Raw genomic sequence first — 14,455 nt, forward strand, 5'->3', positions numbered from 1 at the left:
TCAAACCATGTAGGTTTTTTTCAATGGATTTCACCATGATACAATGTTTAAAAATATATATATATCTTACAATTCATGTATGCATGATTTTTCATTTGAAATTTGTTACCGATATACTGGCCTGACATATGATATGTATTTGGCTTCCACTTTCACCCAAAAATCGATAACAATAATCGTATCTTGACAAGTTTGAAACAGGAATTTAGGTCTCTCGATTTTGGTCTCTATTGAATTTAAATGTTTTCCAAAAATCACTTTTCAATTTTGCCTCGAAAAGTAGCATAAAGCATAAGTCGAGTTACATTCAAAGCCGGAAAGCAATAAATTGAACAAACTACCTAATTCTTTATAGAAATTTTTTAGTAAATCCGTCATAAAATATTTGGTATTCTTTTTTACATAATTATGATTTAAAACCTGGAAGAGTATACATGTGCACAGTACTCGAACATATGCAAACCCTATGATTTTGATCATAAAGTGCAGAATGCCGACATTTTTCTTCCTTGATTTTAATACCTACATGAGCTAGCAGATTCCCTCTCTGACTTGACCGTCGCTAGGCGTGTCTGGAGGAAGTCGTTCCGGTTATCGACACAGAGTCGCTTGGAGGACTCGAGGGATTCGCTGAGGAGCTGGCGTTTAGTGCATTCTCTTGCTTTAACCATGTTGTTCATGTTGTGCAGGACCTGTGATGGTAGGAAGCAAAGACAACAGAGGAAAGTGAGTAATCTATATTGTTCCTTATTTTTAAAAGAAAAGTTAAACGCCTTGACTTCCCTGCCAACGTACTGTAATTTTTGTAATCATCATCAGCCCCCCCCCCCCAAAAAAAAAGACCCCTTTTTTCAACCATTAGAGGATTGTGATTACAAAAAGTTTCAGCACCTTGGCAGGACGTAACATTTAAATATTTTTACGAACATAATACATGTAATTTGAAGAGGCAGGTGAAAGAGGAGGGGATGGCTCTTCTTTTCTATCCTCTGTTCTCCCTCTCTGAGAAGGGGGGGGGGGGGGGGGGGGATGAGAGAGAGGAGGGAAGAGCGGAAGGGGATAAGAGAGAGGGGATGAGAGTGAGGAGGAAGAGGGTTGAGGAGGGAGAGAGAGAGAAGAGTGTGACATCAAAAATCTATTTTAGAATTTATAAACTTAATTTCCGAAAGAAGATCAAAAATAATGTCCAAACGTCTGAATAAATAGTTTTTCTATAGGAACTCAGTGTTATTTTGCTCTGGTTCATAACATTTGGACATTATTTATGATGCTCTTTCAGAAATTAATGTTTAAATTGAGAAATTCTTTAAAAAAACATTTTGATTACGTCACTCGCAACCCTCTTCCATCTCCTCCCTCTCAACCCTCCTCTCTCTTATCCCCTATCCACACCTACCTATCCCCTCCCTCTCAACCCTCCTCTCAACCATCTTCTCTTATCCCCTCCCTCTCAACCCTCCTATCCCCTCATCCTTTTCCCTCCTCTCATCCCCTCTCTCTCTTATTCCCTATCCACACCTACCTCTCATCCCCTCTCTCTCTCTCTTATTCCCTATCCACACCTACCTCTCATCCCCTCTCTCTCTCTCTTATTCCCTATCCACACCTACCTCTCATCCCCTCTCTCTCTTATTCCCTATCCACACCTACCTCTCATCCCCTCTCTCTCTCTCTTATTCCCTATCCACACCTACCTCTCATCCCCTCTCTCTCTTATTACCTATCCACACCTACCTCTCATCCCCTCTCTCTCTTATTACCTATCCACACCTACCTCTCATCCCCCCTCTCTCTCTCTCTCTCTTATTCCCTATCCACACCTACCTCTCATCCCCCCTCTCTCTCTCTCTTATTCCCTATCCACACCTACCTCTCATCCCCTCTCTCTCTTATTCCCTATCCACACCTACCTCTCATCCCCTCTCTCTCTCTCTTATTCCCTATCCACACCTACCTCTCATCCCCTCTCTCTCTTATTTCCTATCCACACCTACCTCTCATCCCCTCTCTCTCTTATTCCCTATCCACACCTACTTCTCATCCCCTCTCTCTCTCTCTTATTCCCTATCCACACCTACCTCTCATCCCCCCTCTCTCTCTCTCTTATTCCCTATCCACACCTACCTCTCATCCCCTCTCTCTCTTATTCCCTATCCACACCTACCTCTCATCCCCTCTCTCTCTCTCTTATTCCCTATCCACACCTACCTCTCATCCCCTCTCTCTCTTATTCCCTATCCACACCTACCTCTCATCCCCTCTCTCTCTTATTCCCTATCCACACCTACCTCTCATCCCCTCTCTCTCTCTCTCTTATTCCCTATCCACACCTACCTCTCATCCCCTCTCTCTCTCTCTTATTCCCTATCCACACCTACCTCTCATCCCCTCTCTCTCTCTCTTATTCCCTATCCACACCTACCTCTCATCCCCTCTCTCTCTCTCTCTTATTCCCTATCCACACCTACCTCTCATCCCCTCTCTCTCTCTCTCATTCCCTATCCACACCTACCTCTCATCCCCTCTCTCTCTCATTCCCTATCCACACCTACCTCTCATCCCCTCTCTCTCTCATTCCCTATCCACACCTACCTCTCATCCCCTCTCTCTCTCATTCCCTATCCACACCTACCTCTCATCCCCTCTCTCTCTTATTCCCTATCCACACCTACCTCTCATCCCCTCTCTCTCTTATTCCCTATCCACACCTACCTCTCAACCCTTTTCCCTCCTCTCTCTCATCCTCTCACTCACCCATCTCCTTCCCCCTCTCTGCTTATTATTTATATTTTTTTAACTTGTGTTATTATCATCCCCTCTTTCCCTTTACTGCTCACCATCCTAAGAGGAGGAAAAGGGGGATAGAGAGGAGAGGAGAGAAAAAGTTACATCTCGGTAGGAGATTATCATCATCTCCTCCTCCCCCTCCTCTTTGCATTGAACACATGATCAGGAGGGAGGGGGATGATGATGGGGACAAGCCTCTCTCCTCCCAAGAGGGATGGGAGATGGGCATAATTTCATTATAATGAAAAAACGTTACGCTACCTTGACCGTCTTCTCTTCCCTCCTATCCACACCTTCCCATCCCCTCACCCTTTTCCTTCCTCTCTATCTCTTATCCCCTCTCTCTTCCCTCCTATCCCAACCCTCTCATCCCTTCTCTATCAACCCTCTTACCTCCTCTCTCTTATCCCCTCACTCTTATCCCCTCCTTCTCAACCTTCCTCTCTCTTTCCTCTCCACCTTTCCTATCCCGTCCCTCACCCATCTCCTTCCCCTCTCTACTTATTATTTATATTTTTTTAACTTGTGTAATTATCATCCCCTCTTTCCCTTTACTGCTCACCATCCTAAGAGGGGGAAAAGGGGGATAGAGAGGAGAGAAAAAGTTACATCTTGGTAGGAGATTCCTCCCCCTCCCCCCTCCTCTTTGCATGAACACATGATCAGGAGGGAGGGGGATGATGATGGGGACAAGCCTCTCTCCTCCCAGGAGGGGGTAGGAGATGGCCATAATTTCATTATAATGAAAAAACATTACGCTACCTTGGCGGGGCTCTTCTGTATGACATAGGTCATCCCACTCTTCGGGCTCTGCATGTGTTTGTGTGGCGAGACGTACAACTGATGCCTGTTGGAGACTTTCCTTGGCGACAGCATGTGAGGGCGTGGTACAGGGAGGGGCGAGAGGGGCGGGGCTTCTAGCCTTTCCGTTACCCCGTTGGGTGAATTTTCAAACCTAAGAGCAAAAGCCTGTATGCTCTGAAGGAATACCTGTGGATGGAATGAGAAAATTAAATGTTAACAATTAAATTTTTCTTCAAACAAATATTTTTGCAATACTAAAAGCGGGAAATTTCAAAATTACAAAAGTAAAACTACAAAAGTGTCTATGACAAATTGTGACCGCCCTGCAAGGTCACTGGACAGGTGGTTATCTCAGCTCTCAGTTAACACAAGAAAAAGGGGATCATGGGGGACCAATGGTCACCGATTAGGCATTGTTTGTTATATAGAGGGCGCAAGTAGCTACAAGTAGTGCAGTGGGCCATTAAAGCTGCCTGAAACTACTCAAGTCACATCTATTCTGCTAGAAATTACTTTATTACCAGCCTACATATACTTTACTGATCTCTGAGAAGTGTCTAACTTTTGTTTTTGTAACTGCAAGGAAAAGGCGCTATATCAAATATCTTTTGGATTGGATTGAATTTGCAGGAAGACTTACCGAGTTGTAGAACTTGATGAGGTCCCCTCTATGTTCATCGTCAAACGTCGAGGCCGTCCCAGCCATCCTGGTAGGAGTGGGCGGGGCACTGCTGGGCTGAGGGACAGGCAAGGTGCTAGCTGATCGCATTAGGATTGGAGTCTCCACTGGTTGGAAGAACAAAGCAAAGCTCGATTGACTTTGTGAATTCTAAACATTTGAGAGGGTCTTTTCCCCAGTAGGAGTGTTGACCCTTCCGTAATACATGCAAAATTTACAAATAACTACCAAAAAAATTCAAAACACCCTTTCACGGTTAAGGCCGCCATTTTAATTTGAGCGTAAACATTGCGTTATCAATATATTGTTGCTTCACTGCCTGCGCTGTGCGCTCAGGTCATATTTACATGGCCGCCATTTTAAATTACGTGTTGACAACTTTGTTTACTCGTAATTTAAGATGGCGCCCATGTCTGAGCATGCGCACTCTTGTAACTGTGAAAGGGTGTATTAACTGACCCAACTTTTTGAAACAAAAATAGTAATAACATCAATTAATCAGAATATTTGTTGAATATTGTGAAAAAATACCTGTCTTTTTGTTCCATTGTATTTCTATATAATCAAACCATACTGTAATGTATTCCAAATTCGATTTTTTTTTTTTTTCAATGTGTTTTCATCAATAAACCAAATCAACTACAAAAAACAAAAAAAAATGCCTGTGCATAGTTTTTTTATTGCTTACTTGTCTTGGGTTCCGGCGAGCCTCTGCTGCTGTTCACAGAGCCGTTCCCATTGGCATCTTTCTTACGGTTTGATTGAATGAGAACGCTGCGGTAGACGTGGCTGGATGCCTGGGGCTGGAAGCGGTAACTGCGCATGATCTCCTGGAACGAGCAGGGGTTCTGTGTCACCTGCAACAAAGAATTATACTTGATTCATGATCAAAGACGAAAATGGTTCATGTTTTGTAGTAATAGATAAAATGGCACATAAAATGGCAGTCTGTCATCTAACAACACGGAAAAGAAAACAATATTACACGTAGGAAAATTGAAGTTAATACCAGGAATAGCGTAAAATAAATCATAAGACAAGGAGAATGGAGAAAGAAAGAAGATTGTTCGTAATAAGGACAGGACAGAGAGAGAGAGAGGGAGTGGGGGGGGGGGGGGTGATAAGGAGAAAGGAAGGCAGAATATACATGAGAGAAGAAGAGAGGTATGAAAATTTGCCAAATAACTTACTTCAGGAAATAACATCACCTACACGAGGTTACCATGCAATTAGAATACATATTGCCCGGTCCACAAACTGGCAATTCTAAATGGGCAATAATATACCCTGATATTTTCACTTTTCCGGGTTTCACCATTTACTCTGGATACAAAAATTGCAGTCAATATTGAGCCGAATATTCATTTTCTCCATTACCTTCCAAGCAGCTGAATCGCCCCAAAGTTTGAGCACACAATCATGCAGCACGGTAGCAGGGTAAAGTAAACGTACAATACCCTTTTCCAATTCACAAAGGGAAAGGTAATAATTATGATATCGTGGGGTCAGTGACACAAAGACGTAACTCCAGTTTGGCCATTTTGAGAAAAAGTGGTTTATGTGTCATTGAACACTTGGGCCTTAAGTCTAAGTTTCACTAGCCATTGACTTCAATGGTGGTGTGTTGGGAGGAGTTAAGTCTTTGTGTTTCCTGGAAAGCCTACATTTTTCTTAACATTTTGATATCAAATACTCGTTTTGGCAAAAATATGGACTTGCGTCTTTGTGTCACTGAACCCTTGATATGCTCATTTTGGAGCAAATTTCACCGGAGCACCGGCAACATCAACATTACTTCATCACTGTGATGGCAAACTCACCCTGCAGATGATGTACATGGTACACATGATGATCTGGTCGAGATGCCTGTCTCTCATCATCTCCGTCTTATGAACGACGGCGTGCTCCAGACACGTCCAGATCTTACGTCTGAGGTCATCAGAAAGCTTGAGACGATGGCAGAGGTCAAGCAGTCTCACGTTCATCAAATGATACACCTGGAAAAGAAAGAATTATAAACAGAAACTAAATGCAATGCTTTATTCAATATGTTGTACCTAAATGCCCATTTCCCAATATGTTAACACATGATAAGATACATTTCTGAACAAATATTTACATATCATATCTGATGACATTTTCATGTCATTTTCTTGCTCTTATTGAACCTTGGGCCTCTGACCTTTGAACCCAAGATGTGATAAAATACTGCTTACATGCTGTGTGCACTCATATCTAAAACCACTTAATGTCAAAATCCCTTTCTACAAAAGCCATATAAGTTTGTGGGTGTAAGATGTAAGAGGTGGTGTAATCAAGCTCTCATGCTCATTGACCTCTGCCACATTTGACCTCATCACCAATGTCAACAACAAAAGCCCTTCTCACCTTCCTGAAGAAGATACCAATGGAGCCGGTTCTCTTGGGCCTGGGAACTGGGACGGCAGTAGTCCCGCTTGACCCTGCCTCTCCTTCTGCAGTCTTGGCCTTGGCGGGAGAAGACGTGTAGATGACCTTCACAGGACTGACGATGAGTCGAGCATTACCCGTACTGTCCTTTCCTTGAATGCCTACAGGGGGATGAGACAAAAAGTTTAAAAAAATGATGGATGTGTAAGGTAATTTTTTAACTTTGGCAAGGATCGTGGTACAGTGAAAACTTATTATAAAGATCTCTGATATAACGAGGTATCTGTGATAACAAGGTCATTTTACTGGTCCCGGCTCTTTATATCCTTTTGTTTTTTACCCTTATACAAGAAGATTCCTGATATAACAAGTTAATTTCCATAGTCCAAAGGACCTCATAACAAGTTTCCACTGCAATAGCTAAGTATTTAACTAGTGTGTGGACAAGTTCATGGCATTCTTGGATTGCATTATGGAATCATGAACTCTAATAAAATGAAAATTATTATTTTACTTGATATTTAGTTTGCTCCAAGCTGTAGAAGGGCTATCAGCTTCATACAGTAATCAGATATATATATACTAAACCGAAGATGTGGATTGAAATGTATTGGACAAAATAGCTTGGAATTGCCCTTCTCTAATTGAAAAGAGCTACAGAAAGCAAGTTCACTATCAATCATGACTCTAACTTTGATGACTAAGTTGAGGTGATTTTGTAACTTCATTCAAGCTAAATTGAAACAAATGAGTAAAATACTATAACATACATTCACAGTTTCACACAAATACACACACAAATGACCCTGCTGATCTTTGACCCTAAAACTCTGAATCTGTTCATAGGTAGGTGGTCATGACGAAGCGAATGTTTTTTCTGTGATCCGAAAGGGTCGGAGACTACACGTCTCCTTCCTTGTATGAACAGCTCTCAACTCACAAAGCCCCAGAGCCCTGGAAAGTTCAACGAACTTTCAGTATTAGCATGGCAAATCATCATGTCACAGAAACTCAATGGTCTAGGATTATTCTCACAGAATTCTAAGGACTAGTGAACAATCAGAGAAATATTTAACACCATCCATCTACAATGAAGTTTTTACACAAACAGATTGGAAAAAAGATGAGATATTAGATTTGTAAAAATGAGAATTAGTACCAAATTTGACCCTAAATAGTTCTATGGATATTGAAATCAAAATAGCACGGTGCGAGTTCCTACCAGGCAAGGAGTCCGTCATTTGCTTTTAGCTCTGTCTAAAAATGTGGGATTTCCTGCTATTTTGAAATGAATGCTGAGTAACCTGTCAAAACCACACCATGGATGATTTGTCATCTTTTAAGTTAACAATAATTCAAGTTTTCATTTTCCTCCGGGTGACTGCGCATTTTAACCTGATGACTCTGGGTAATGGTGCTAATGCATTATTTTGTATACAAATTTCCTTATTCCATTGTGATTTAAATGTCTCCCCTCTAAATAACGTCCTTCTCTAATGCTTTGTTTTTTTCTTCTACACTACTTATTTTTCCAAGAACCTATAATATACAAGCACTACTTTTTAAAAGGTTCCTCACATTCTACTTAATCTATCGTATGAATTGAGAATCATTGAGACATGCTCATTTATACTACATGTATTGTAGAATTTCTTATTTTATATGGATGTCTTTATTTTTTGTAAAATGTAGAACAATACAAATTTGAAAATTTCAAATTTGAATATTGTTGCAGTCAGATCAGTATTGAAATAATGCCTCCGGCACCACCTTTAGTGGGCAAAGGCATGAGGAAATGTAAGAAAATTATTTTACCATGGACAACAACAAATTGTTGTTTCCTTGGAGAGACAACAACGGTGGAGTTGCTGGTGGATGATGCCGAGGTGGTAGGGCTTGACGTGGTACCTGTTGTGGGTTGCACATCTGTGAACGTCATTGCTCTGGTCACTGATGATGATGATGAGGATGTGACTATAAAGTAAACACATCATTGAGGGAGTTTTACGTTCTGTTCAGAGAATTAAACCTAAAGACATTGGGCGGTATTCTCGAAAGCGAACTAACTTTAGTCCATGGTTTAATCCTCCGACTGAGTATGGAATGCCGAGTGTCCATATGAATATATTTTTGAATAATTTGATATGTCCCTTAATTACCATGATAACATAATTATTTCATTTTTATTGGGACAGATTAAATTATTCAAAAACATATTCATACGGACACTTGGCATTCCATACTTAGTCGGTGGATTAAACCATGGACTAAAGTTATTCTGCTTTCGAGAATACCACCTATTAGCTCTAGTTAAAGATGAGGATAAAAGCTACAGAAAGCATGACAAGATCATGGATTTTTAATGAAAGTAAAAGAGTGAGAACATTTTTGGACACAACTAATGTTAAATGACAACAAAACGTTTATAGGTAAGTGGTCATGACGAAGCCATTGTGTTTCTGTGATCAGAGGGTCAGAGACTACATGTCTCCTTCCTTGTATGAAGAGCTTTCAACTCACAAAGCCCCAGAGCCCTGGAAAGGGCAATGAACTTTCAGTATTAGCATGGCATATCATCATGTCACAGAAACTAATGCTCTAAAATTATTCTCACAGAATTCTAAGAACTAGTGAACAATATTGCTTTATATAATATAAAAACACAATCCATCTACAATAAAATTTTAGAATTTTTGGAAAACAGATGAAAAATTTGATCTATCAAAAAAAAAAGATAACAGTTGACATATTTAAGACGTAAATTTCAGTTACAATGTCTGTAAGTACTCTTCAATTACGAGTCTTTTCTATTGAGACAGTTTGGCAATAATTAAAACCCAATATTGAACCCATTAAAACAAGCCTACAAAACAATACTCGAGAATTATTTTCAGTTTGCTAACTATGAAAGAACGAGAGGTAATTCCATGAAGCTAGCCAAAACAAGAAGCTGCCTTGACATCAGGAAAAATTTCTATAGCCAGAGAGTTGTAAGCAAATGGAACAAGCTGCCACAAACTGCCATTGATGCTCCCACACTCCTAAGCTTCAAACAACAACTATCCAACCTGGGTTTTTAAATGGGTCCCATGGGACCCCCTTAAAGGGAAAGTCCACCCCCCAAATAAGTTTGTTTCGATAGAGGCAGAATAATAAGAAAATCAGGTGAGTGAAAGTTTGAGCAAATTCTGAATGAAAATAAGAAAGTTATGAATTATTGAAGTTGTGATCAATCAAATACAAATTGGCAACTCTGTGACTTATTATACGAGCTCTCCTTCATTTGCTTTGTGCATAATATTCCATAAAATCATGTTTTCTTCGTTATTGATGACGGAATATATATTTGTTCCTTGCAGGGGGAGTATAGAAACATATTTGCAATTATTATATTTAGGGTGCATGTATGGTTGAAATTTTTCTTGAGGGAAAATGAAAATTTTAGATTTTTTTAGTACTGAGCAAATGGAAGTTGAGCTCGCATGATACGTCATAGAGTTGCCAATTTGTGTTTGATTGATCACAACTTCAAAAATCCTAACTTCCTTATTTTTAATCGGAATTAGCTCAAACTTTCACTGACTTGTTTCTCTCATTTTTCTACTCCTATTAAAACTAACTTAATTTCAGGGTGGACTTCCCCTTTAAAGATAAACTTGAGTTCTGGTAAAAAAAAGAAAATGAATTCTCACAGAATCTAACGAAACTTACACTGAATGTTCAAGATTACAAATAAATGTCATTGGCCAAAAAATTTTGGAAGAAAATGTATACTGGCTGAGTAATGAGCATAGAAAGATAAGGAAATCAGGGTAGTACTAGCCCCGACACAATGTGTGTTGTCCCATATACATCTTTCTGTGTAAGTGATTGTTACTTTACCAAGACTCTGCCAAATTTATGATGATTTTGATGACTCCAGAACCTTGCATTACACACCATTACTTACATGCTATATGATCAACTTTTCTGATCCATTCCACACCTTTTCTTTCACCATGCAATCGCATTACCAGAACTCAAGTTTATCTTTAACCCTGCCACATCACACTATCTACTGGATCTTCATCACCACGATGGCACGGTGTCGATGGCACGGTGTGGCCTTCAAGGTATATTCAAGGAATAGATTTTTTTCACCCCCCCCTGAAGGTAGTGGGAAAATGAGCAAAACACAAACAAGTAGAGCAAGATAATAAATACATGCGCATCTTATAAAAATTCTAAATCATGGCAAACTGAACCTGAACACAGAATGTTTGAACACAAACCTACTTTTAATGGTCGTTTCAGTTGGGCTGGAGGATGTGCTCGTAGATGACGATGTCGTTGGAGCATCGGCAGTGAAGAGACGACGTCGGGCGCTGCCTGGAGACGGAGAGCTGAATCTATCGTGAGCAGAGGTGGGCGACTGGAGGATCGCTTCCGCTATAACATGAGCAATGACGAATGGTGAAATTAATATAAGATTGAGGTGCAGTGAAACCTGTCTATAAAGACCACCCAAGGGAGACAAGCAAAGTGGTCTTTATAGGAAGGTGGTCTTTATGTACAGGTTCCTTTAGTACATATTTCAATGAGGAACCATTTTCAAGGGAAACAAAAAAATGTGGTCTTTGTAGACAGGTGATCACTATTAAAAGCAGGTTTGACTGTATTTTGAGCATAGATAATTGAAACAATTGAAAGCACAATCAATGCTTTTAAAACTGTAGATGATTTCATTTATCAAAATGTTGCTATCGTATGATATTGGATACAGGGTTAGAATGGCATAAACAATCTGTATACTAACATTACAATAAAAAGTAATTTTTGTATTATACAGTTGTGCATTTACCCAAATTATAAATGGCAATATACTGGCAATACGCAGTGAATCTGTACCAAAAAGCAGATACAAATTCGCTGCTCGATCATGCAGCCATTCAACGCAGGCAATACATGAACTTTCAAATCGCGGCACATGATAAAACAAGCTTAATTTGGCTTTAGCAACGACAACAAAAAATCAGAATATTCTGGATTATTTGGAAGGGTTGGCAGGTATGCTAATATTATTCATATCCTTAGCTTCTGATCAAACCATTATCATCTGCATAAAACTTACCATTGATGATAACTTTGCCATGAATCGCAACTACCATGGTAACAGGGCTCAACAGCCAATCAAAATCAAGGTTTCCATGTAACGGCAAGTTACCATCAATGGTAAATTTTGTGCAATGGGGCCCAAAACAAAAACCTTAACCAACTCACTTCTTCCGCCTAGCTGGACGACCCTCTTATGGACGATGGGGGAGAGGAGGGATTGCCCCTGACTGGAGTTTGTTGTCCCAGACGACGAGGTAGCCTGACTTGTGGTTGCCCCCTTCCCACCACCTCCTCCTCCCCCTGCCCCTCCCGCTACTCCTCCATCCGTCTGACCCGGTATCGTAGCATCCTCGCAGGTGGGCACGCCCTGGTTGCTCTCTTGCAGGAGGTCCCAGAGGGGCGAATCACTGCGCCAAGCGTAGTCCTGCAGGATAGCCTCCTCGATCTGTGGGAAGATAAAGAGAATGTACATGTACCACACAGGTAAACCGCCCCCTAAAGCCACATAGCATTTTTACGACAGCGACTTATTTGCTCCTGCGGCAGTTGCTCCAGGCTTTATTTCATTAAAGATAAACTTGAGTACAGGTAATGCGATTGCATTGTGAAAGAAAAGGTGTGGAATGGATCAGAAAAGTTGATCATGTAAGTAATGGTGTGTAATACAAGGTTCTAGAGTCATCAAAATCATCATAAATTTGGCAGAGTCTTGGTAAAGTAACAATCACTTACACAGATAGATGTATATGGGACAACACACATGGTGTCGGGGCTAGTACTACCCTGATTTCCTTATCTTTCTATGCTCATTACTCAGCCAGTTTACATTTTCTTCCAAAATTGTTTGGCCAATGACATTTATTTGTAATCTTGAACATTCAGTGTAAGTTTCGTTAGATTCTGTGAGAATTCATTTTCTTTTTTTACCAGAACTCAAGTTTATCTTTAAAGGAAGATGGTCATCAGTTTCCATGTGAAGAAGGTCATAATTCGCTACACCAGACTTGGTGCAAATACTGCTATTGGTTGTACTAGTCTGCACCCACCAAACCTGTGGTCTCATAGAGAAATACTCTCTAGTCTCTCGGAATGTCTTCGGGTAAGGGAAATGTAAGATAATGACTTTACCATATGGGGGATGGCTGGAAAACGCAGAGCATTACATTACTGAGCATTGGTCATAATTGACAAAACCTGCTATTGGGTAAAAAACCCGAAAGGTGAAGGTGAATTTCAACTTCTAAAAGTACTTCTTTATTCATGTACTGGTAGTGACAAAGAATTCAATTCCCATAAAAGTAAGTAAATTCAAGAACTTTGTCTTTTGCTGAATTCAAATAAGAGCATTATCACACAGGGGTAAAATTTATCGTATCTAAAGAACAAGACTCTTTGTGTGTGAACGGATATACGTCTTTAACTGGGCGGAGCTAAGACCGGGAACTGCTCTTTAAACGCTCGGTAGGGCCATTGCGCATTTACGAGCAGCGAGTCACTGCTCGTAACTGCGCAATGGACCTACTGAGTGTTTAAAGAGCAGTGAATCTCGAACGACCGCACCAAGATGATGTATCTAAAGCTGATTAGTTTAAAGCTCTTAAAACTAATCAGCTTTAAAGAATTTTACCCCCGTGTGAAAAGGCTGTAAAACTTACAAAGTTGAGATGCTTGACGATGTCCCTCGAGAGCCCTTCTTCAGCCCTGAGGATGAGTTCAATGACCTTGTAGAAATGGAATGCAGGGATCTCAAAGGCTTCCAGTATCCATGGAAACGTCCTGAAGGAAGCAAGATATCAACCATTAAGAACATAAGTTACTGAGCAATACATGGCTTAAGAAGAAAAAAACACCATAAGGGTTTTATTAAACATTTGGAAAACACAAACTTGATCCTAAAGCTACTTGTATTTTTGAGGCAGCCCACGCAATATTAGGGAGGATCGACGTATTATTACAAATATGACTGTTACACTATTCACAATCTATGGTATCTATCAGCTTGTGACAATTCATCTTAACGTCTCATCAATTTTATTTCCCTGTGGTGCCGTATACTAAAAATGAATTTATAGAACAAACCTAGAGCTATTCTTGAAACATTACTAGATGGAATTCGACTGCGCGCAGTCGAAAATGATGCCTCCGTCATAGAGCAATTTTACAAACCAAAACAGAACACATTTTTCGAATTCAAGTTCAATTGTAATCCATTAACAGGTTCTCAGAATATCATGATTACAAGCAATTTCTCATATACATATATGACCCTTTGATCTTTGACCTCATGACCCTAAAATCTACTCAGTTCATTGGCTCTGCAAGATGTCCTGAGTTAAATAGTAATCCATCTGTCAGTTCTAATGAGAATGTGTTCACAAGCTATTTCTGCATACATAATGAGCCCATGACCTTTGACTTTTGACCTTATGAACAGTAACATACATGACCTAATTTTGGCAGGAATCCATCAATCGGTTCTTGAGAACGCGATCACGAGCTGTTTTTGCATACATAATGTGCATTGTGGCCTTTGACCTTTGACCTCGTAACCCCAAAATCTAATCAGTTCATCTGCTCTGCAAGTAACATACATGACCTAAATTTAGCAGCAATCGATCAATCGGTTCTTGAGATAATGCAATCACGAGCTGTTTTTGCATGCATAATGTGCGCTGTGGCCTT

General features: G+C 40.2%; 1 protein-coding gene across 1 annotated transcript in view; it reads right to left on the reverse strand.

Annotated features, from left to right (window-relative positions):
- Positions 1-406: 406 nt before the first annotated feature.
- Positions 407-14,455, reverse strand: part of LOC594490 (retinoblastoma-like protein 1) — a 34,262-nt gene continuing 20,213 nt past the window's right edge. The window contains exons 12-21 of the mRNA XM_030975160.1: positions 13,429-13,549; positions 11,939-12,218; positions 10,955-11,107; positions 8,495-8,653; positions 6,659-6,840; positions 6,091-6,267; positions 4,959-5,127; positions 4,232-4,377; positions 3,550-3,777; positions 407-692 (exon numbers count right to left, since the gene is read on the reverse strand). Coding sequence (XP_030831020.1) covers positions 516-692; positions 3,550-3,777; positions 4,232-4,377; positions 4,959-5,127; positions 6,091-6,267; positions 6,659-6,840; positions 8,495-8,653; positions 10,955-11,107; positions 11,939-12,218; positions 13,429-13,549 — 1,792 coding nt within the window. The 3' untranslated portion in view covers positions 407-515. The remainder of the gene's footprint in view (positions 693-3,549; positions 3,778-4,231; positions 4,378-4,958; positions 5,128-6,090; positions 6,268-6,658; positions 6,841-8,494; positions 8,654-10,954; positions 11,108-11,938; positions 12,219-13,428; positions 13,550-14,455) is intronic.

The sequence above is a fragment of the Strongylocentrotus purpuratus genome, unplaced genomic scaffold, assembly GCF_000002235.5.
Source record: "Strongylocentrotus purpuratus isolate Spur 01 unplaced genomic scaffold, Spur_5.0 spur5_scaffold_8, whole genome shotgun sequence".
Classification (NCBI taxonomy): Eukaryota; Metazoa; Echinodermata; class Echinoidea; order Camarodonta; family Strongylocentrotidae; genus Strongylocentrotus; species Strongylocentrotus purpuratus.